The sequence below is a fragment of the Electrona antarctica genome (assembly GCF_951216825.1).
Source record: "Electrona antarctica genome assembly, chromosome: 16".
NCBI classification, from domain to species: domain Eukaryota; kingdom Metazoa; phylum Chordata; class Actinopteri; order Myctophiformes; family Myctophidae; genus Electrona; species Electrona antarctica.
In genome coordinates this window covers 37,179,470-37,204,754 of record NC_136797.1, presented here as the reverse complement: position 1 = coordinate 37,204,754, position 25,285 = coordinate 37,179,470, and the positions used below count along the sequence as shown (strand labels likewise).

At 42.0% G+C, this 25,285-nt stretch overlaps 2 protein-coding genes across 2 annotated transcripts in view; one reads left to right on the top strand and one right to left on the bottom strand.

Moving 5' to 3' along the window:
- The window catches only part of nrg1 (neuregulin 1), a 32,569-nt gene extending 14,251 nt beyond the window's left edge, over window positions 1-18,318 (top strand). The window contains exons 2-8 of the mRNA XM_079523791.1: window positions 498-636; window positions 6,414-6,472; window positions 10,883-10,985; window positions 11,373-11,508; window positions 13,219-13,352; window positions 14,728-14,916; window positions 16,463-18,318. Coding sequence (XP_079379917.1) covers window positions 498-636; window positions 6,414-6,472; window positions 10,883-10,985; window positions 11,373-11,508; window positions 13,219-13,352; window positions 14,728-14,916; window positions 16,463-17,138 — 1,436 coding nt within the window. The 3' untranslated portion in view covers window positions 17,139-18,318. The remainder of the gene's footprint in view (window positions 1-497; window positions 637-6,413; window positions 6,473-10,882; window positions 10,986-11,372; window positions 11,509-13,218; window positions 13,353-14,727; window positions 14,917-16,462) is intronic.
- A 5,393-nt stretch (window positions 18,319-23,711) lies between these two features.
- On the bottom strand, window positions 23,712-24,449 carry LOC306939440 (derlin-1-like; the record flags this gene model as incomplete). The annotated part of the gene is made up of 1 exon (XM_079524028.1): window positions 23,712-24,449. One exon carries the CDS (start codon window positions 24,447-24,449, stop codon window positions 23,712-23,714), a length of 738 nt encoding a protein of 245 aa, XP_079380154.1.
- Window positions 24,450-25,285: the final 836 nt, after the last annotated feature.

Sequence of the window (25,285 nt, the reverse complement as noted above, 5' to 3'; positions counted from 1 at the left end):
TTTACTCCACTACAATAATTTGAAAACTTTAGTTACTTGTTATTTTAGAGATTTTAATTTTGATTAGTAACATACATTAACCACTTCAGCGCTATATACATTACGGCTCACAATGTGTCGCGATGCGACGCATTGTGAGCTTGTAGATCGCCTATATATTTTTTTAAGATTTTGTACACATTTTTAACCTCTGAAATGGGACATTCTGCAATATGAGTACTTTTACTTTTAGTCCTACATTTTGATGCCGATATGTTGTACTTTTACTTGAGTATATTTTGAATACGGGACTTTTTGTAATATTTTGTAATGGAGTCCATCTACAAGGGAGTACATCTACATTGCAGTAAAACTTAAGTAAAACATTTGAGTACTTTTTTCCACCACTGCCTATGGTGACGAATCACGATGACACTATGGTGATGACACTATAATGACCTCACCCCCCCTCCCTCCCTCCCCCCCCCCCCCCCCCCCAATCTGTGTCTTCTATGCAGCTGCTACCAGCACCACCCCTGCAGCCAAGACCTCCAGTCACGTGACGCGCTGCAGCGACAGCAAGAAGAACTTCTGCGTGAACGGCGGCGAGTGCTTTACGCTCGAAGTCACGCCCGGAAGCACCAAGTTCCTCTGCAGGTATAGGTTTTTAAATAATCATAATATCACATCTGGATCCCGACCGTCCGTCTGGGTCGGCTGTCATTATTTGGCACTTTTGATGACATCAGTATATTGGCGGTTATGCAGCAGATATGTCTTCTGTATTTTGTGCATGTCATTGGCTGGGTTTCCCGAATGCATTTAGTGTAAGACTTGTACTGCCGCACATGCTCAGATGCCCTCTAGGCCGCACACAGAAGCCTGTGCTCGGGACCCCTTGGAACCCTCGACTCCTGGGGACCCATGTTGAGAACCACCATCCTTCCTAGTAGTTAGAACTCTGCATTCTGTCCCTAAGTCACTTTATAGAGCTATTAAGACACCCTGCCCTAAAGCGCGTCAGGGAATATGGCTTGGGAGGATGGTGAGAGAGAGGAGAGACCGGTAAATGGTGTAATATAGCGCTTTTATCCAAAGCGCTTTACATAGATTGTCCATTACATGCATTCACACACACATTCATACACCAATGGTGGAGGAAACCATGCAAGGCACCAACCTGCAAATTAGGGTTTTAGAGTCTTGCTCAAGGACACTTCGACACTAACTCGGGATCGAACTGGGAACCTCACGGTTCCCATCCAGGCCGCACTGCCGCCCCACGGATGGTGAGAGAGAGGGGAGACCGATGTGGGGAAGGATGCATTTTGTTCTGCAGAGATGCTCGAACATTACATCTACTTATGTTTCACCTTGTGTAGAAAAGTCATTTTTCACCGTAACCTTAGTAACGCACTCTCTCACGTGCCTCACGTGCACAGTGCACGAGGAGAGGGAGACACACTTGTGTGTGGTTGTTGCCAGCAGAGCCTCTCTGTGTCCTCTGACTGTCAGATTACTGGAGCCAAGCCCCTGAAGCCTGAACACACCCAGGCTGAGAATGCAGCAGTGTTGATTCCGTCGACTATGACGAAAAACTTCATCAACTGCCCTTTTTTCACTGATAAAAATGAAATAAAAACGAAATAAAAACAAATCTTTACGGTAATTTAGCAATTAGGTAATATAGCAAGACAATTATTTTAACCAATTTAACCCCTATACAACCATAATTATGATAATAGTTGGTCTAAAAGCTCAAATCGTGTCTTGATGCGATATGTTGTGAGCTTGTATCTGCTTGATCATTGAACAATTTGGAATATTTACACATTATGTTGGGCATTCTTGACATGAAAGATTTGGAGAGGAATAGAGCAGTGGTTTTCAGCCCTTTTCATATCAAGGTCCATTATTCGGCATGTGAGCCACGGACCACAATTTGATGATATTTAGCCTCTCAGATGTAAAACGAAAGAATATTTTGTTATCGTTGAATAAGAGTTTGACCACAATAACCACGATAACAGGCAAATGTTGATCAAAGTAACACTTATTTTAAATTCTCTAATTGTGTAGACATTTGTTTGACAAAATGTAACTCTTGAGAGAGTAAAATACAGGTCCATTGGTTTCATTTTACACTCTCAAGAGATCTGTAAGGGTTCCTTTGGTCAGGGGTTCTCAACCCGTGGGTCGCGACCCCTCGGGGGGTCGCCAAATTATTTTAGGGGGTCCCCAAATTATTTTCAAAAAAAAAAAAAAAAAAGATTTAAAAAGAAAAAAGCTTGTAGATCTGCTATTTTTCAATAGCTAAATTATAACAATGCTTAAAACACCAAAAGGGGTTCCCGCCCAAAATGGTTTAAGGTTATTGTAGCAGTCAATTTATATTGAAAGGCTTTGGTTACCAACTCTTCAATGATTAAGATGGCCGGGACCACCTGGAACCCCCTCAAGGACCACTGTTTGAACTTGAGAACCCCTGGAATAGAGTGTAGAAAAGAATCTGATGACATGGTAAACACAACCAGCATTCATTTGATACAGTCAGCTATCAATCTTCCGGTAGAACTGGCGGATATTGTTTGGGTCCAGAGTGTTGTATTACCTGTGTGTTGAATAATTTAGACATTTGCTGTGTGGTTAACGTATATGGCAAATTAACAGGAAGTCCCTAAAACCTCAGAAGAACAGCACGTTCTCTAACAAGTAACAGATTCTCACGAAACTCGGTGGGAGTGATCCGTAGGCTGTCCCGAAGAGATGCTTCAGTTTTGGTTCGGGAAGGTCAAGGTTTAAATAATGGTCAACATAGAGAATGGGTGGACATAGACACTTGGTGGTAATGATCAGTATGCATGCAGCCATGAAGAGATTAACATCAAGATCACTGTCACGGTTACTATTGAGATTAGGGATGTCCCGATACACTTGTTTCGCTTCCGATCCGATCCCGATACCTCAATTTCTGTGTTAGCTGATACCGATACCGAATACCGATACCAGTGTCGTGATCTCATGTTGTCTTTATAGCTATATATCTTGTGTTGTGTTTATAGCATACTCCTCACTCAAATGTGCACTTGCAGTTTGGGCAACTCCAAGCAAACTCCACATGCCCCAACATTTTATTTACCTGCCATAGTGTCAACTCCTTACCCCTGTGTCGGATCGCTGGTTAGACTTGCATATTCACCGATACCGATATGACCCGAATATGAAAAATAGGGGTCGATCCGATACCGATACAGTATCGGGACATCTCTAATTGAGATAGAACAATCAGTCTGTTTACCATTTAATTCATGCACACTAGGTGCGAGCAGGGTTTGCTCTCCAGGTGCATTTGTTTAATTTCTGTTCTGTTCATTTTAAAATGATTGCATTGCATTCTTCATGTCAAATAGTATAACATAAATAGGTACGTGAGCCTAGATTACTAAGCAAATAGTCTTGTTAACTATTTCGGAGCATGATCACTAGACAACGTTACAATATAAGCTTGTCATCATGCTCAAAGCCTCAGTTTATACCAACTAACTTAACCACATAAACCCTATTTTAGACTTAGTAAACTGGACCTGAGTTGGCTATGCTTTGACCATGTTATTTCCCTCTACACTAAAACTATGCATCACGTTGTGAACTTGAATGAATTAATGAATTTTATTTATATAGCACCTTTCCCAAACATAAAGTTAGAAAGTGCTTTACAGACAGGATTAAAAACAACAATCGTAAAGAACATCAGAAATAAAGCATAACATCACATCAAAACACATCAAGGATAGAAAGAAAAGTAAATAAATGAATATATACATACATACACACATCCATATGCATATACATATATATACAGACATATCCTATATATAGGTCTACATGCACATACACACATTATATATAAAACTGAAATTAGGAAAAACACTTGACATACAGGTGTGTTTTTAAAAGCTGTTTAAAAGCGGGCACTGTCTCCGCTTGCCTAAGAGCCAAGGGGAGGGCATTCCAGAGCGATGGAGCGCGGGCCGCAAAAGCCTAGCAGGCTTTTGCTTGTCAGTCGGCAAATTTTGGCCAATGCTCCCCCAGAATATGGACGCTGAATAGTGTTAAGTGGAACTAATAACCTGACAATGGCAGAGTAGAAGAGTATGTGTACATTTGTATGTGTTGCATCATGCATGCCTTATCCTATGTACCGTATCTGTCACACTTTCCACCTCCCCAGGTGCTTGATGGCAGCTGAGAATCGATTTTACAAAACCGTACCTAAGAGAGTCATGAACCCTAACTGTAGAGAGTGCTGCGTTTGCACCCCCCCCCCCACCTTGTGTCATCAATAGTTTCACGTAGCCAGGCGGCCAGAGATCTCCGCCTACTGATGTGTCTGGGGAAATCTAAAGACAACGAATGAATGTTGTGGAAAACCAGCGCTAACAAACCTACACCCACTGCTTTGAAAATTATATTGAAACCTCCTAAACATGTTTCAACTTTGTATGTATTTTTCTCTGCCATAACTAAATGTGCTGCGTCGTCATACTAAAGTAGCAAAAATAGCCGATCTGCAAGGTCTGTGGGTTAAATAAATTGTGAACCAATGAAAAGTATTAACAAAAATCTATAGTAGACAGTTTTGGAAATACAAAGTTTCTCCCTGACAGTGACGATTATGAAGGATCACCTTTTCATTGGTTCTGTGAAGTTATTTTTTTTAAATTTCCAAATAGTTTTCACACAATTTTAGCCCATACTGAATTTGGATGTCACCAGACGAACTCAGAGATCTCTCGCCGACTGGTAACGTGAGACTATGTCATCAACAGTGCTCCATCCCCCTTTGACAAACATACCACCATGCCCGACTGGTAACGTGAGACTATGTCATCAACAGTGCTCCATCCCCCTTTGACAAACATACCACCATGCCCGCCCCATCCATCAATCACAATGATTTTCCTTCTTTTATGGCTGGGTGGTGTGTGGTGGAGAGATGGCTTCCGACTGCTCGCCTTTGTTGGCTTGCTTGGCTGAGATTTGATTAAACCAAAATTCCTTCTTCTTGTTCTTTTAAACATCTTCTGATCTATTAGATTTTCTGAAATGGGAACAAATCAATAACATTTGTTGACAACCAGGATCTCTGGTGTTAGCAATCATTCAGACGCATTTGTTTACTTGTGATATTTGCTGCTTCAACCCCATCTATAGTCTCACAGTCGTAGTAACCGTGCCTAACAATTACCAAACTAACAGTGTCTAACATTAACTGAAATTGATTAAGCCTTATTGGAGCAGTTTATCCATTTTCAACCCTATCTTCATATAACTGGTCCTCACCTATGTTCCTCACAAGGTACCATACCATTTCTGTCTACTCACTCTGTGTGAAGATTTCAATTATTCTATTTCATATCAGCAGTCCTTCCATGAATATAAAGGCTGTAGTTTTTATTAGCTTGGAATCGGCCATCAATGATGTCACCCCCTAGTGAGGACCTCCCTAGGGAGTCTCTCTCGTGTGACTGAACTTCTCACCCTATTTCTAAGGGAGATGCCAGTCACCCGTCAGAGAAAACTCATTTCGGCAGCTTGTATTTGCAACCTTATTCTTTCGGTCATGACCCGCCACACTTCATGACCATAGGTGAGAGCAGGAACGAAGATTGCTCGGTAACAGAGAGCTTTGCCTTCTGGCCCAGCTCTCTTTTCGTCACAACAGTGCGGTACAGTGACTGCAATACCGCCCCTGCCGCTCCGATTCGCCAGCTGATCACCTTCTCCGTACTCCCCTCTCTCGTGAACAAGACCCAGAGATTCTTAAACTCCTTCACCTATGGGGTAATGTCTCATTCCCTACTTGCACTGCACAATCCATCGGTTTCCTGCTGAGATTTGGAGATGCTGATTCTCATCCCAGCCGCCGTACACTCGACTGCGAACCGGTCCAGTGAGAGCTGACGGTCTTGGACCGATGGTGCCATCAGGACCACATCATTTGGATTTAGAGAAGGCATATAACTGGGTCCCCCGGCCCTGGGAGGTTCTGTGGGAGGTGCTGCAGGAGTATGGGGTGAGGGGGACCTTGTTGAGGGCCATCCAATGACTGTACACCCAAAGTGAGAGCTGTGTCCGTGTGCTCGGGAGTAAGTCGGATTTGTTTCCGGTGGGGGTTGGCCTCCACAAGGGCTGTACATTGTCACCTATCCTGTTTGTGATTTTCATAGACAGGATCTCGAGGTGAAGTTGTGGCAGAGAGGGTCGGCTCGGTGAGCTAAGGGTTGCTTCACTGCTTTTTGCAGATGATGTGGTCCTGTTGGAACTTTGCTTTTCGTAATAGTTTATATAAAGTTTATTACTGGCAATGCATCATGGGTGTTTGAGTACTTTTGTTGACCATCTTTTTGTTCATCTCTCCACTCTTCTCTCAGGTGCCCGAATGAATTTACTGGGGACCGCTGCCAAAACTACGTAATGACCAGCTTTTACAGTACGTGTGTCTTGTGGTCTCAGTGCTGGGATTGGTGCATGCTACAAATCACCTCCCGTTCCCCTCTCGTTGCGTCGGTGTCTTTCTCTGTACTGAGTAAAATCCCTGGTGTTAATTTAGTGTACGAATGTAACAAACGGTTACATTTCACATTAAAGGTGCTGTAAGTGATATGTCATGGTTAAACTCATTCACCGCCACCAGGGGGCGCCAAAAGTCCCAGACCGCCACCATATATCTTATTTTATTTTATATATTTTTATTTATTTATTTAAAAAAAGTCTAAAAAAAAAACTTTTTTTTTACCATGTTATAAAACACGAAAAACACGTCCTTGGCGCTCCAGGACATCATGAAAAATAAGTTAAATAGGTCCTTGGCGACCATTGTTAAAAAGGTTATATATCTATAGTGTGATATAGACAGTGTTCGTTATATAGACAGTTCCGTAACAGTGAGCTCCCTGTCTCTCCAGCTCTCTAATGAACGCAACATACAAGTTGGGTCACCAATTTCATCCAGTCAGGAAAGACAAACATATTATCAGCTTAAATTTGGTAGAGTTCATGTTCCAATTGTCAGTTCATTTCTCTGTGTCATCACTCTTTAGAATTGGTATCCCAATCTGGAAATGTATTTTCTCTTTAATAATGATTACTATGAGAATATAGAGCTATTTAACACAAAACTAATTACAGCATCTTTAAGCCTAATTTTTGCTCTGTTGCATGAGGGTGTCACCTGCAAGTAGACCTACAAGCTACACAACAGCTTGTAGGTTGGATATATGTACGGCACACACTGTCATGTGATGAAACATAAATCGGGCTTTGAAATATTAACACAGAGGATTTTACCGTGTAGATTGTAGCCAAACGAAGGTACAGTATTCATTGTTTTATATGTTTTTTTCCCCATACCTTGCATGCTTTCTTTGTTTTGTTCTTTTGGAAGTTAGGGACACAACGGGATGTAATGCGTTGTGATACGGAATAATGTTCATATTTACAGTATTCAGCTGGAAGGGCTCAACGTACACGTACGTACATGTATGCCATGTATAGTTTTGGGTTAGTTTTGGGTTTTAAAAACCAGGAAGAATCGTGTTTATGTCAAGCTTTGGCAGAGATCAATAGCGCCCAGGACTGCGAGAGTAAAGGTCATGTAAGTGATATTTTTGAATGAAAACAAAATGTTTTGTTTTTTGTAAAAAGGTTCAAGCTCTACAGTAAATTGTGATAGTAATCATTGTTATAGAGTGTTTGTTCAGTAACGGGGGTATGTATCTCTCCAAATGTTTGTTGATTTTCTAGTTATTAAAAAGCTGGAGAGACAGAGAGACCTCTGTTCCTGAACAAACACTCTATAGCAGTGATTACTACCACAATAGGCTATAGAGCTAACACTTATTTTAACAATACTAGCTATATCACTTACACCATCTTTAAATGACAAAAAAAAAGAATGAAAAAAGAAAAACATGACAAAAAAAAGTTTGGAGATGAGGTTGCCTGACAGCGCGACGATGTGTAGGAATAAATTTGCCAGCTGTGAATAACACATTCTCATGAAAACATGCTCTCTTCTCTCCTTTGTTTGTTTATCAATCTTCTGCATTGGCAGAAAACCTTGGGATTGAATTTATGGGTATGGACTGTTCAATTCCTTCTAGTTTGCAGCTGTAGGATTTAGACGCTTGAGCCTGCCCCTCCCCTCCCCCCACACCCCCCCATATCCCTGCTAGTTCCCCTTAGCCAATGAAGGGACATATACAGCGTCATCAAATCGCGTTCAGCACTAATGTTCAAGGCAATGCAGAACTCATGAGGAAAGTTTGGACATTTTAGGTAAAAAGTAATAATTACAGAGCTCTGTGGACCTTAGCCTATAGCCCTAGAACCAAGACTGACATGGATGTTTTACTCAATTCTGACATTTGTGCTCTAAATAAGAAAAAGAGGTTGCGCATCAACAGTGTGTATTCTCAGTGGAGTGCTAGACTCAAATTCCAGTATCAAAAAGTAGGAATAAAAAGAAAAATCTCCAATAGGTAGCACATCCAAACATGTCAAACCAGTAGACTGCATATCACTAGAGGAAGAGGACAAAATACTCACATTTCCACTTTTATTATTGGTACACACCAATAAACAAACACGCGTTTCGGCCATGTGCCTTGCTACTTTTAGATCTTTGTCTCAGATGCCAAACCCAAATATCCACTGGAATTCCTTGTTGAATGCCATAGTGCTCTTTAAATACACAAATTCAAACTATGAATTGCTTACCCTAAAGCCACAGATGTTACACGTTCATACGAACCCGTTGTGTTCCACATTGTTGCGTATTGTTTCGATAAAGAAGTGTTTTAATCCTGTGTCCGTGCCTGAACGCCATTGTATCGCCTCGTTTCCATCAGGTGTAATACCGGCTTTCAACTGAACTACTGCAACAGCCCCACGTGCACTCATTGAGGAATACAGGGAACTTCCAGCACAGACGGGATTACACGTTTTAAATTAAAACACTTCTTTATCGGACTGAAGGCGATGAGTTCCGACTTGTCTTGAACATTATACTGTTGTGAATCACATGAAAATATGGCTGGATGTTAAGACGACATTTCATAATGAATCTCACATTATACACATTTCTAAACAACACTGATTGGCTGTCTTCAGCATGTGGAGTGGTTTTCGCTGTATATTCCGATCCCTTCAGCTCTGAATTTGCTTTATTCCCCACTGCATCTGTTATATATTCAGATGTTAAAGCATGTAATGGTAGAATAGCCTCATTTACCTTTCATCTCATTCCCACCTTTATCATCTATCATCATTCTAACCGTGTCTTCTCTTTTGTCTGTTTTATCAATGTGTTGCTCTTTGTTTCTTGTTCCGTGGTATCTTTTGAACGGTGACAAACGGCGTCAAATATTCTTAGAACGAAGGTGATCTCATATGGTGAGAGAGCTGCTTCCTTATAAAATGAGTCTGAAATCTTTGGGAGGTACATTGGATGGTTCAAATGTATTATCGTTACAAGATGATATGACTGCAGTGTAAGGCTGACCTTGAACTAACATCTACTGTATGGTTGATTTATTGATTATATTATGTCAGAAAAAGACACAGTAACATGAGTGTTCACAGTAACATGAGTCATGACTAATACACAGGATATGTAAATATTTATACCATGGCCACAGAGGATAACCGATTCTGATTGGCCGGAGCTTGTGCATTATTTTACGATAACCTCAAGGCCTGTCGCTGTTCTAAATTAACCAAAAATAAATTGTGTAGGCTATTCTACGTACCTATTTAAAGCTGCTATAAGCAATATATGTAAAAATATATATATATATTCAGACAGCCAGGTAGAACGCTCCCAAAAAAATATAGTCTCTGTGACACATCTAGGGGCCGCAATCTGCATTCAAAGCTTTGTCATTGGTCGATTTGCCTGTCTGCTTCCTGATTGGTTAGTCATTGCGACCGGATTTCTTTCGACCAATGACAAAGCTTCTAGGAACATCTTTGAATGCAGATTGCGGCTCCCTTTTTTTGGGAACGTTCTACCCATTGCTGGCTGTCTGACTACAAAAAAAAAGAAAAAGAAAGTAATTCAAATTTTGACTTGATGGATTTCAATAGTTTCAACCAAACGTATCTGTTGATATTGTGGTGGAACTGCAAGTAAAAAAAATAAAAATAACACAGTATGTATAAACTTTGCTTACTTATTTTAATATTGGTAGGTGGCCATGGTATAATCAATGGCAAGACAAACATCTCAGAGCCATGCACGTGCAGTGGTGGAAAGTCCTGTGCTTAAGTGAAATATTTGAGTAATTTATACTTTACACTTGTTTTGGAGATAAATTAACTCTTCACGTCAGGTTACACACATAGGCCAGGGAGGAGGGCCAGTACAGTACAGTACAGTACAGTACAGTACAGTACAGTACAGTACAGTACAGTACAGTACAGTACAGTACAGTACAGTACAGTACCACTCACTTCAGACAGGTCTGATTTTTACTTTAACTCAAATTATATCTGATTACATCTTCCCAAACTGGTGGTGTGGTTATAGTAAAATGCTGCACACTTTGCATAACCACTTGAACCCCAGAATCCCTATTCTGTGGGGAACATATTTGGCCCAAAACTAGCCGATCTACAAGCTACAAGCTTGTGAGCTTGTAGCTTGCTATTTTTGGCGATTTTTTGGCGAATTGAAATCCTCTTGTTTGTTCCAACTTAACGCATAGACTAGTTCATTTCAAAAGGACCTGTCTCTTTGAGGAGATGACACTCCATCCTAAAAGGCCTCAACTCAACTCTAAAGCGTTGTGTATGATCTTGTGAAGAGCACTGCTCTCTTTCTCTCTCTCCTCTCTTGCAGAAGCTGAAGAGTTGTACCAGAAACGTGTTTTAACCATCAGCGGCATCTGCTTCGCTCTGCTGGTGGTGGGCGTCATGTGTGTGGTCGCCTACTGCAAAACCAAGTAAATCAGTCTCATTCTTCGATATTTTATAGTATAACCAGTAACTACTAAGGGTATATCAGTACTATGGCCTCATATCTTATACTCATAACTGTTTTGAAGATTTGTGGGTCACTTCCATTGTTTTTGCAGTATTACGTTCTTTCGCATTTTTATGATTTACGGGGGGCAAAGAAGAATTGCTAAAGCAATGTGTTTTTCAGTCATTTATTTGCATAGGATTTTAATATATCTGCAAACAAATCACCACTGACCTTAAAAAACCATAATGGTTGAACCCTAATAACATGTAGGCCTATTATATGTTTGATGATAAAATTGCAACCATGCATGTTCAGCCATTTGGGAGTATGTCCATGTTAATCCACTTGTCTTCCTCTCGCAAAGAAAGCAGAGAAAAAAGCTCCACGATCGACTGCGCCAGAGCCTGAGGAATGGGCGGAGCAAAACCACAGGGGGCGTGGAAAATGCCAACGGACCTCCCACGTCTCTTTCTGCCTTTGAGAACGTTACCCTTGTCAATGTTAGTCCACTGATTATTGGACTGATAATTATGCACATGTACATTTGATGATGCTCTTCAATCAATTTTATTCTCTTCTTGCTCTCTTTTGCACTCTCTTCCTTTCTTTAAATATTTTTTACATTTTTTATCATCATTATACATGTTGTTATTATATACGCTTCTATACAAGAATCTATGCTTGTCTTCCGTAAGCCAAAACAAAATAGGTTTTACTCTTATATATACCTGTACACAAGACGTAACAATAAAGTACAACATTGAGCTTTGATAAAGTACAACCTTGAACCTTGAACCTTGATTCACCATGGTTCATCGGGTGGAAACCTTGTATACGCTATACTCATCAGGAAATGGAAAAAAATAACCTGTGTTCCAATGGATCCAATGTAGTTATTACTTAGTCACAAGCTCTTATACTTTTTGTTGCTTATATAAAACTCAAAGACACACAAAAAAACAAAATACATACAAACATGGATGCACCTGGGACGTATCCTCAGTGATGTATCCCAAGGTCATCGGGGTTTCGGGTCTCCCAACATCATACCCCTCACTCAGGTGACCCAGCCGGGGTGATCAAGTCCCGACTTACGTCCCAGTAGCTACCCTCGATCAGTCCCATTAGGGAAAAACCAGGGCCACACAATCCGTTCCTCCTGAACTACTCTGCCGGGACTGGGAGGTACCATTCTGGCGCGTGGAAGGACTAGGCTCTGTGGGTTGACTCCTGTCCGGGCCCCTCCTACGTCTCACCAGGTCCACTCCTGCTCTCACCAGGTCAGGCCCTGTGCGTTGCACCAGACTCCCAGCACCAGGCACTTTATTCAGGAATGGTGGATTCTCGAGCCGCAACTGTTCCGCAGGCTCCACCTTGCCCTTGGTGGTGCCGCAGGTTCCGCTTGACCTTGAATGGCCCTCCTAAAGGCCTCACCGTGGGTTTGTTGGGCTTCTTCCTCACGGAAGACACAACTCTTTCACTCATATTTTCAAAATTCTCTAAATATGGTGAAAATAGCCGATACAAGCTTGTGAGCTACTTTTGTAAGTTTTGTGCAATACCAGAACGCTCGCTCCAAAACGGTTGCCTCGGGCGTAAATCCTGCAGAATGGCCTGTATTCCACAAACGTAACATCAGTAACGTTTGTGGAATAATCACCCTGTCAGGTGAAAAGAAGCGGCTTGGACTCATGCATTGAAGGAAGCATGAGGTCAGTCCGTCGCTCTCCGTCGCTCTCCCCAGGTTAATAGATAATTGATGGGTTACAAAATCATAGGATAAAAATCACACCCGTGTGAACTGAGTGGTGTAAGGTCTTATATAGACTGATCAACTGTGGTCTGACGTAATGTCTGACGTAATGAAATCACACCCGTGTGAACTGGGTGACCATAGCAACCATGCTCATTTTTCGGTACGAACAGACACGTAAACTAACAATCACACCCGTGTGAACTGGGTGACCATAGCAACCATGCTCATTTTTTGGTACGAACAGACACGTAAACTAACCAGTTGTAGGAGTGGTTTACACCACTAAAAAATGTATAAAATAAATTCATAAATATTTAAGGGCATTCATTTATGAAAAAAGAAAAAGTTGAATACAAGGTTTCTGCCTGACAGCAACAATGTGCTTGGAGGTCACAGCATTGGCCATGTTCCAGCTCAGTGGGTCACTCACGTTGTGCTCCCCTTCCGTTTCCAGAAACACGTTTCCAAAGACACCGCAATGGCCACGCAGCACGCCATCGAGAAGGAGACCGAAACGTCCTTCTCCACGAGCCAGTATGAGTCATCAGAGCAGCAGCCCAGTGTGGACGACCACAACCCCAGCCAAAGGTAAGACGACAATAACTTAGTCCAACTTTGGATATAGTCCAGAAAGCTGAAGGAGAATTCTGGACAAACTGTTTTCTTCTCACCTTAATGTCCATGTAATGTTATTATGTCCACGAACAAGTGGTGCAGGTGAAACCTTTCATAACTCCATCCCGAGCCCACAGCAGCATAGAGCGTGCACGCTGGGTTTAACGGTAAACCGATTATTTTGATCGAAAATGCATTTTGTTTTTGTCTTTCATAATGTCGCATAAGTCTCCACAGTGCTTTGTCCCAAATGGTGGCACACCTGATCAAAACATGATGGCACACCTGATCAAAACATAAAAATCAGCTGTGCTGATGAGACTTGATGTGGCTAGCCTAGGCTTGCAGTTTGTCAGTGGTCGTAGTGGCTAAAACTGGCATTTAAAAAATCATGAATTTCTATCGTGAAATTGAGTTGACGTGTTCTTTTTTTAAGGGTTACTGTTGTATAATCGCAATATTACACTCAAGGGTGTACTTTACCTAGATTATTGGCACTTCAGGGACGCTTGCAGACCTCGGCTAAAGTCTTGTTCCTGACTGCATCACTGGTGTGCCAATAATCACGGTATGAGAATTGTTCTTCCTAAACCATCATCATGGCTCCATAAATTGTCTTATATTATATTATCCTACTATACAAAGGAAACGTTAGAGCTCACATAGGGTTCAGAACCCCAAATCATAAACTCTAGTGTCGCCAGCCCTCAACAACACACCCTGCAGTCCGGACCTCACACGTCACTGATTTACCCTTTGCAGTTGTCCACCTCGTTCTCACACGCAACGCCGCTACGCACGGATCCAGCCACCTCCCACAAAAATCTGGCCTGTCAGACCAACATAGACCAAAGTGCTTGCATTGTTTTATTTACTTTAATTTCGCCGATAGCACCCACCACCGCAGCCGCCATTTCCTTCATCCGACTGGCTGAGCAATGTGACACATGTGTCAATTGCAAGATATGGGGGAGCCATACCTTTGGTTGCTTTGAATGCCAGCATCAGAGTTTTGTATTCTGTGCGGGCAGCGACCGGGAGCCAATGGAGGGAGTAATAGTACCAGTACAGTACAGTACAGTACAGTACAGTACAGTACAGTACAGTACAGTACAGTACAGTACAGTACGAGTACAGTTAGTACATTACAGCACAGTTAGTACAGTTTGTGTGTGTGTGTGTGTGTGTGTGTGTGTGTGTGTGTGTGTGTGTGTGTGTGTGTGTGTGTGTGTGTGTGTGTGTGTGTGTGTGTGTGTGTGTGTGTGTGTGTGTGTGTGTGTGTGTGTGTGTGTGTGCACCCTATAGTCAAGCTTGTCATGTTCCTCTGTTCTCTTCCCTGTCACTGCAGTAAGCGCCATAGTCACCCCATGCAGCCACCTGTCTCATTGATGCCGCCGTCAATGGACAGCGCCCACCCCGCCACGGCCAATCATCGAGCTCGTCTGAACGGCACGGGTGGCACCTCAGACCTGTGTTCCTCAGGGAAGACCTCCGGAGATGCTCCCAGTGGATACAGAGACGCCACATACAGCGAGAGGTTAGACATCGGAGGAGCATTCATTTTTCTACGGCAGTGGTTTTCAACCATTTTCATATCATCAATTTGATGAGATTTAGCCTCTTAGACCCAAGACAATATTTTGTCCACAATTCCATGCTGTATTGATGTTGGTACCATATGATAACAGGCCAATGTTGATCAACATACTTATTTTACATTTCTAATTCTGTAGACTTTTTAATTCTGTAGAATGTAACTCTTGAGAGTGTAAAATAAAACCATATGGACCCTTACGGGTCCATTTGGTTTCATTTACACTCTCAAGAGTTAAAGATCTATAAGGGTTTGGTTACCAACTCTCTATCATTTAGCTGTGGACAACCTGGAACGTCCTCAAGGACCACTAGTGGTCCCCGGACCACTGGTTGAAAACCACTGTTCAACGGCCCTTCTCCCACACCCTTGAAAAATGTACTGCACTATTTATAGACGTTTATCACATTTGTTGCTGCAGGTTTATATCATGCCTCATGATATAACAGCCTCATTTATTAATTAACAAAGATATTCATCAGTTAAACTTAACTGACATTTTATTGTCTCACCTTCTTGTGACTTTGAAAAGTATGACAATTTCGACTGTATTATTTTAGTTCTTACGAATCCCCTTTCTTCAACTGTTTATTTTAAATCAGCTGAGCCAATTAATAAATATGTTGTAATTAAGCTGTGATAAAGATTAAGCTTATTTTAGTCTGTTTAAAATAGTATTGTGTATTATTGTGTATGTCCTCCTTTTTGTCCACCAGAGGGTGCAAAGATTGAAAGGGATATTTCATATTTCAAATCTTCTTTTGGGTCATTTTATCATCTATTCAGCCTATACAAACCCATTGTAACTTCAAACTCCATTTCGGAAAAATCTATCATGGTTAAAATGGAGTTTGAAGTTACAATGGGTTTGTAACTTTGTGTCTGATAAAATGAATATCAAATATCTAAATACTGATCTAAATTCTGCAACTTTTATTTTACATACATTGTTTTATTTTTCATGGGCACATTTCCATAGCCAGGGCTTGACATTAAGGCTTGTCCGCTTGTCCGGGACAAGTAATAAATCTTTCTGGACAAGTGCACCAACATTTTACTTGTCCGTTGGACAAGTGACTCTTGGTTTCACTTTTTCTGTGATGCTCCTATACCAACAACAATATTGTCTGGCATTATTGTCTGGCTTTCCTAATCATCACCTTTCCAATATTGGTAATAGCCCTAGAATGTCTGTGATCTTACATAGATTTCCTTTATTCCAAATATCATAGACATTCTAGGGCTATTAACTTGTAAACTGAGAATATTCAACTAATATTCAAACATGTATTCACCAAAACCAACTTAGTTAGTTAATTTAAAATGTATTTGTGTGTGCTCGTGCTCCAGACAAGTGACTTGGAAATGTACTTGTCCGCAGGTGCCTCAAAAAGTTAATGTCAAGCCCTGATAGCCTATAAAATATGATAACATATAGTTCATATTTGTTTTCGGACCTAATTTTTGGATGTTCCTTTTTTCATTTTAGGTATATGTTTGCCGCGACGACCCCGGACTCCCCTCCTTCGGAGATGTCGGCCCCTCTGTCAGATCGCTCAGGGGCCGACGAGCGCCCCCTGATCTCCAGCGCCCCCGTCTGTTCGTGCAGGAGAAACTCGTGCCAGGTCCACAAGCGACTCAAGAGGAACTCGGCCCACTTCAACCTGGGCCTGGATCTGTCTCACAGTCCGCCAGCCAGCCCGCTCACGGTCGCAAAGGAGGACTATCAGATTCCGCAGGAGTTCAGCGGCGCCATCGAGGCCGACCTTGACGCAAATGTGTCTGTACATGTAGATTTGGCTAACGGAGACGGCGGTGGTATCGCGGACAAAATTCAAAACCTCAGCGATCAAGAGCGATCCGACGGCGCGTCGAGCGATGGCGCCACCACTGGCGCTGCAGAGGCAAACGGCTCCGGGAGCGAAGCTGAGGACGCAGGGGCCCGCTCAGGGATACAGAGGTCCGACACAGGGGCCCGCCCGGGGACACAGGGGTCCGACGCGGATCTCTGTCCAGACGACACCTCAGCACCCGCTGCTCCGTCCGGACGGCAGCTGGAGGACGGCGGCTGGACCGAATCCCTAAGACTCTCCGAGAGCGACAGTGAGCTTCCAAGCAGGCTACCCAGCATCCTCACCAATCAACAACAACCCATCGCAGTGTAATCGACCCCGAGAGAAATCGACATTCAGCTTCGTTCAAAAGTCTTTATGTAAAAAATCTGTACGTCCAAAAAATATTACAAGAATAATAGAGCCACTATCAAAACTTTATTTTCTATAAATTAAGCATTTGATGGAATTTTAAAGAACACGTGAAGAAAGATACAAAAAAAAACATCCTTTTATTTTAGCGATGTAGCGAATAAAGTGTTTTCTAAATAAAGAAGTACAAATGTGTTCATGTCATGGAGGAACAGTGCCATACACATACAGTAAAGTATGTATGTAGTGATGGTATTTCTGTAGAAAAAAAAAGAAAACAAATCAATGGTGCCTTTTAAAGGGACAGTTGGGTTTTTGTGGAATGTTTTTTTCTTCTGAACCAGAATCAGACAAACTCATGGATGCGATACAGTGAAACCCTCTGTATTAATTCAACTGGAAGGGCAAAGACGGATCCAAACTGATCCAAACACTTCCAGAGTTCGATTACTACTGAGGATTGTACTGTGCTTAGCCTATAGTTCATCTTATTTCCATCTATGGGGTCCATTTGCATTCTTTAAGGTGTTTAAAGGAGTATACCCCTTTAAGTAATTATTTATCACACTAATTTCACTATTGTTAAAGATCGGTTATATGTCAAAACAACCATGGTGGATCAATAAGGATTATGCAAATGTCAGAAAACTCCATTTCAAATTAACTGTAATTTTAAGGCACTATACACAACAACATTCAGCCACTAGATCTTACACTCTCAACACCTGAGTCACGTCAATAATGCAGCAACTAACTAGTATGCAGTCTGCAGAGTTGTAACACCTGCGGCTGCCACGAGCAAAAACAAAAAAAAGTATACTACCTTTCCTTTAACAAAATCAGAAGCTTTTTTCCCCCACACTAGTATTTTCTCAATCATATTTGTTTAATTATTATTATTTCACCTTAATTGTTAACATGGGTTTGCACAATCCATCAGTTTGTGTGACTGAGTGAAACAATATTCAAATTCCCCCAAAAAACGAACTGTCCCTCTGATTTCCTTTTGGTGTACTTAAGGGAACTTCAATGTGACACTGGGCCATATATTTATTTGAATCTTTCTCCGGGAAGCAAGTACATTAAACCAAGCAAGAATCAAATCAAAAAAACAATTCAATGTGCAGCAAGTCTAGGAATAAAAAATGAATAGTTTGATGGTGAGTTTTGTCAATGCTTAATCACTTCAGAATGCATGTTTCTGTAGCTGCGGAGCAGTGTTGATTTTTGACAGCAAATATTTATTTCGTTTTAGTCATATAGTCTTTTGAATACAATTCCATTCAGTTTTAAAGGACCACTTCACCACTTTTCAACCTATCTTCATATAATAGGTCCTCATTAATAATCATGAAAAAATGGTGCAATTTTTTTCTACTCGGTCTGTGTCTCATAGGAGGGCTGTGGGCAGTTCAGAAACCGTCTTCCAGTGACATCATCGATGGGGAATACAAGCTAATAGAAACTGCAGGCTTTCTAGTCCTGAAAAGTTGCAATGCGAAAATGGAAGCCATCGTTCTCACGATAATGAAAATCTAAACATTTTTGTAAAGAAATCTCGTTTAAAAAAAAATCTGCCTAATGATGATGTCACTGGAAGACGGTTTCTAAACTGCCCACAGCCCTCCTATGAGACACAGACTGAGTAGAAAAAAATCGTCCCATTTTATCATGATTATTAGTGAGGACCTATTACATGAAGATAGGTTGAAAAGTGGTGAAGTGGTCCTTTAATCATAATATGAATAAATTATCTGAAATGTTTTAGTTTTAGTCTAGTTTCGGTTGACTAAATACCATACGATTTTAGTCGACTAAATGTGATTTAGTCGACCAAAATGTATTTTGACCGGGCGGTATGGTGTTGAAATGCCTGATGTTTACTCAGCTGTGTGCAGAAAATAGCAGATCTACAAGCTCACAGCCTGACGCGCTGCGACACGTGAGCTTGTAGATCGTCTATTTTTGGAGAGTGACACCTGCACACAACTTTTAGTCTTTTAGTTCTACTGGATCTCTTCTCCACTACTCACTCCCTGACATATTAGTCTAGGTTTAATTTGTTGAGGAAATTGTCAGTATATTTAGTCTCAGTTTTAGTCATCATAGCTTAGTTTTTATATAGTTTTCGTGATGTTTAAAAGGTAGTTGACGAACATTTTTCGTCATAGTTTTAGTCGACGGAATGAACACTGCTACGGAGCGGGTGAAAGAATGCACTTCAGAATGCATGGTATACTGTATCGCTACGGGGGCGGGGCAGCTCACGCGTGCACATACCGATAACCGCTATCTGTTCATGACATCCAACCTATAGGGATGGGACGATAATTGTTATTATATCCTTTAATTATCGCGCTAAAAAAACAATCACAATAATAATCGTATCGTCTTGAAATCATCGTGAAATCACCTTGAAATCGTCTTACACTATAGGATGAATTGGCTTTTGTTGAGCTGCAAATACAGTACCACTTACGCCAAAGCTCCACCTACTGTGTTGCGTTACGTTCAGACGGCGTCAAAAAATGAACCAGGGCGAATGTGGGTGAATGCAAACAATGCAATGCGTCGCAACGCAGCAGCAATGCAACGCAGCACAATGGTAATGGCTGCAGGGGAGCTTCGGCATTAAACCCTCCATACTTAAAAGGACAACTTTAGTTTTTTTCAACCAAGGTTCATGTTTTAGGTTGTTATTAGAGAAAGTAAAAGATGAGTGTTAATTGTTTTTCATTTACTGCTTTCTTTCGTTTTAGGGATTTTAGCTGTTTTTGACAGGGGGCGGGGGCATTCGAGCATGGGGCTAAATATGTATTTTTTTACAAAATATTATGGCGATTTCTTTTTTTATTATTTACTATAGTCCTAATATACCCCAGGAAATTACATCTGGCCACAGAAGATCACAGGATCTACTGAATGTGAAGGAGGCCTACTGGGGCCCCCGTCCCCCTGTCAAAAACAGCTAAAATCCCTAAAACGAAAGAAAGAAGCAAATGAAAAAAAATTAACACTCATCTTTTACTTTCTCTAATAACAACCTAAAACATGAACCTTGGTTGAAACTAAAGTTGTCCTTTAATATAACGGCCCTGTAAAGAACGCATTTGGTGTGCTCTTACTTCACTACACAAATCAATTCACCAAATTCACCAATAGCAGATATATACAACCTCACCACGTGTTGCAGCGCGTTGTGAGATCGGCTATCCCCCCGTTTTGTTGAAATTCAATGGACATTTGATATAATAGGGCTATATGGAAACGGATCAATATAAAAGCCTTAAGTCTTTCAGCTGGAAACATATAGGGATGACTGGAGGATTCATCAATTTAAAAAGAAAATGAAAGAAGGATTTTTACTCTGGCTTTAAGTAGAAAAGTGCTTTATTGATAAAATATTGTACAATAAATTGTGATGGAAACACAGTTGTTGAATAAATAATGGCATAGCGACTTATGATTTCATCTTACCTAGCCTGCAGTAATAGAAACATACAAAGATGTATACTTATGTCATTCTTAATATTTATATATTTGCTCTTTATTTGATTGTGTGTTTGCTTTCTATGGAAGCCTATTTCCTGCCAATTAATATAAAATTAAGTCTTAAATCTGTTTTTGTTTGAACAGAATTGCTTTATAACTCAGAAGATTTTCTCACAAGGTTATAGCTCAACGTTCTGAGTGCAGATCGACTCACAACTTCAACAGTAGTGGAATTCTGACTTACAAAATCGCAATTTTACGTGGACATTTATCTTTACCGATAACTCAACTGATAGTTCTCACATACTTGGCCAAAACTTTTCACACAAGTTGCGTGTGAACTTTTCCTACTACTGCCTTCCTTTGTTCAATTTCCAGTTTGGTGCAAGGAGCAGCAAACCTCTAGATGCTGCTGTTGAGGCTTTTATTGTTTACATTATTTTTATTCAGGTGGAAAGGGGCTTCCATAGAAACTCTCCACTATCGCAAGTCAATAGATGTACAAAAAGGATTATAAAAGGAAGTTCAGTGAGAGTTTGTCGTGACAGTGCATATTGTCCAGAGATTTGAATTCGGTGCCATATATGATCAGCACCAGCGATGAGACGACGACAAATCGAAGATTGATTGATGAACTCCATGACAGTGAAGCCAGCTCGCCATCTGATGACACTGACCCAGCAGTTTGTAAGTAGCCTACCACATTGTTTCTCAACCAGATGTGGTCCACATGGCATAATTACAGGTGGTCCATTTTCTCAACTGTATCAAAAATACACAGAACTGGGCAGGTGTCTGGCTGCGTTCACACGGGCAGATGCAAAGTCTACTAGGGATGTAACGATATTGTAACTGTATTAAAATATCAATTTTAATTGAAAAAATCGAAGTATATCGATATGTAAACAGCAAATATCGTATCGTATCAAGTTTATGTGAAAACATCATTGCATAATAATATGAATGAATTATGATGTTTCTTACAATTTAAGACAAGAGGACAAGAGGATCGCCCTATTAAAAAACAAAAAACAAATCAACTTGTACGCTCTCGGGAGGAACGACATCTGGTGCCTTTTTGTGTGACTCACAGGTTGTGTGAGCGTCCTCCCGTTTCTTGGAGTGTATCGCGACTTGTATTTGTAGACACGTTTTGTATCATTGGACTGGTCCCTCCTCTCAGTAGTCGATTGAATTCTCTTAGAGTGGCCTCCTCTCTGCTCGCCTCCAGAGTGGGGAAGGAATTTGTTGGTATCCCAATGATGCGACAGCACCTTCTCTGCAGACATTCCAGTTCCTGGATCAAATGTTTTGGGAGGCCGGCCCAGACAGGTGAAGCATATTAGCACTGGTCTGATAAAGGTCACATATACCTGGGTCAACACATCTCGGGGGAGCTGTGCTCGTTTGGCCACACTCAGATAATGAACCCTTGGCTGAGCCTTCTTCAGCATGAACTGAACTTGTGCATCCCATTTCAGGTCAAAGGAGAGCTGTATTCCAAGGAGCTTGAATGCATCCACCCTTTCTACTGCCTGGTTGTTCAAAACGATAGGATGAGGTATAGGTCTGTTTTGAGGTTCCCTGAGACTAATAACCATGTCCTTAATTTTCACAGCATTGGTTGCAAGGCAGTAGGTCTGACCCCAGGCTGTAACTGCATCAACAGCTGCCCTGGCAGGGAGCCCTGCATGAGATGTTCGCTGAGAGTTAAATCAAACACTAGTTGATAACAAATGATCAAGAAAGTTAATGCAGAGAACAAACAGGAGAGGGGATAAAACTCCACCTTGACTTTGTATCGTATTGTTTTTCAAATTGGTTTGCAATGTAAATAATCCATTTTATCAATAAAGTACTAAAGTACTAAAGTGCATTAATTGTATTAGCAATTTGCTCCCTGTTTTCTAATGCCTGTTTATATTTGTCTTTCATTTCTGTTCATATTGCATTGTTTGCTCTTTGTTTTATTTTAACCTGTGCAGTACAGTACATGACTTTGTCATGTTAAATGTGCTATATCAATAAAGTTGAGTTGAGTTGAATGTGTCAGTGTGTGATTGTGAAGCAGAAAAAGAGCATTTATTTTATATGTGCTCAGCGAACCTCCCCTGGATGAATAAAGGTAAACAAAAAAAAGTCTCAGGGGTACTACAGTGTTTAAAGGAGTTGTATAGCATTTTCTCACCTATAAAGGGTATGCGCGTGACATCTACCTGGACGTTATATGTCTATGAGGAGCATTCTCACCTATAAAGGGTATGCGCGTGACATCTACCTGGACGTTGTATGCGGGAACGCCGAGTGGCAAATAAAACGTTCTGGCTTTGACAGCCCATACAGCCAAACAGAAAAGTCCTATCTGATTGCACGACATTAAACTCACTTTGCCAATCGATTTGCCACTCACTTTATGCATGCGCATACCCTGGCCTATAGGGAGTGTTTACTGTTTAGCGTTGTGGCTACTTGTTCTGTCCGGTTGCCTGCACTTATTATTTTTTACAGTGGGGCTGCTCTGTAGGATAGCTGTGTGTGTGTGTGTGCGCGCCGCGTGCACGTGGACATGCGTGTGTGTTTATTCCTTTTAATATTTTAATTTCATTAATTATAACTTGTTCAGGCCACTATAGCAAAAAATGAAAACTTCTCATATGGGGGTCACTGGTAGAGAATCTTTTCAGACGGGTGTCTGCAGCCAATCAACTCAGGTATCCTTGACATGAAAAGGTTTGAAAATATCAATGCATTACACCTGTGGTGCTAAAGTGGCGTTTGGTGACCCCCAGAGGTGCTTGAAGGGGTTCCATGGGTCCCCAGCAACATTATTGATATCATTTGGAACCAAATTGACACTTTAAGTAACTTATGACCGTGGTTCCATTCGGTTCCATGTGCACAGAGTCATGGGGCGTGTGTGGCAAAATTCATACCAGCCCGCGGGGTCTCCTTGATATGAACATTGAGAATCAATGCATTAATTACACACTCGGTAACACAAGCGAGTCAGGAACACCAGGACATCCAGGTCTCTTTGGCCTCTCAGTTGTCCCCGAGGCGGAGGCCCTGGCCCCAGTTATGACGACCTTGCCCCTGCTGCTGCTGAGCCGGTCTCCGGCCGGGCAGAGCCCCGAACCCCGACCCCGCTGCCATCCTGCTGGGCAGCAGCCGGTACAGGAAGGCCGGCGGGGAGAGGAAGGAGTGTCCTCCCTGCTCCAGGGGGTAGCGGAACATCAGGAACCAGTAGAGGTGGCCCACCAGGTTCCCTATCAGCTCGCTCACGAAGGAGCCCTCCACGATGTAGTTGAACAGCAGGATGGCCCACGGCAGGTAGCAGGCCTTGAAGTGCGTGCCGAACCAGAACGAGACGATGGCGTCCTTGTTGAGCTGGGCCCAGACGTAGAGCGCCGACATGACCAGCGCGGTCATCAGCACATGCCGGTTGAGGAGCGCGCCGACGCCAACGACGCAGGCCCAGTTGAAGAGCAGCATGAAGGCGTAGTCGGCGGGCCTGCCGGCGAACTGGCTCGTCTCCAGCCTGGTGGAGTACTGGTAGAGGAAGTACAGGTTGACCATCCAGAGGAACCCGGTGGGGAAGAACAGCGCGGCCGTCAGTGGCCTCCAGATCTGAAACTTGGTTAGGATCTTCCCGGGCCACAGGATGAGGTGCAGGCGGCTGATCAGTCCCAGTCTCTCCACCAGCGGGAGTGCCACGGAGCCGGCAAACCAGTAACGGGTGATCAAGGGGATTCCCTTGAACCAGTCCACGAAATCCGTCATCTTGGAACAGAGGCTGAGAAATGGGGATGCCCGCCTGAAGAAAAAAGTACTGACCAACACTAAATTGGGGGTGCTCTATAGTCTCGTACAGTATGTGCCTCCCTCTCACGCTTCTCTTCTGTCGTCTCTCCTCTCTGTCTTTCGGGTTATTCTCATTACTGCGTTATGAAACGCTTCATATAGGCCGGCAAGAGCTCTGGTCATCAGACATCTTGTGTTGTCATGATGACATGATGACATCACGTGTGACAAGTCTGCGCTTCACCTGCCTATAGAGTCCTGACAACTTCCATTTACTCTACTAGCACATTCCAGCCTGATAATAAAAAAATCACACCCGTGTGAAGTGAGGGGCGCTCTTGTCATCGTACATCATCATGCATCATCTCATACTGGCCAATCAGTAGAGCTTTGATATCTTCTGGCCAAGCGCTTATAAGCGCCCTTATTGGCCAAGCGCTCCCACCGACATGTGATTGGTTAGCCGATTTTCTCGTCTATATGACGTAAATTTACCCTTCAATGTCAATGGTGTTTAATGTTTTGATGTTTAATTTATGTCATATTTAGCAGAATTTTGACCTAATTTCTCCTTTCATTGTCAATGGCAAATATTGAGACTTGTGAGGACAAAAGCTGTATATAGGAGGGAATAGCGCCCCTCAAAAATCACACTTGTGTGAAGTGAGGGGCGCTCATCATACATCATCCTACTCACATTCCGTGCATATCAGCCAATCAAATCATCACATTCCGTGCTACTAGTACAAACACACAAAGCTGTGCATATAGGCCCTCAACAAGTGTCAAACTTTGCCAACGATGCAAGTTTGAAT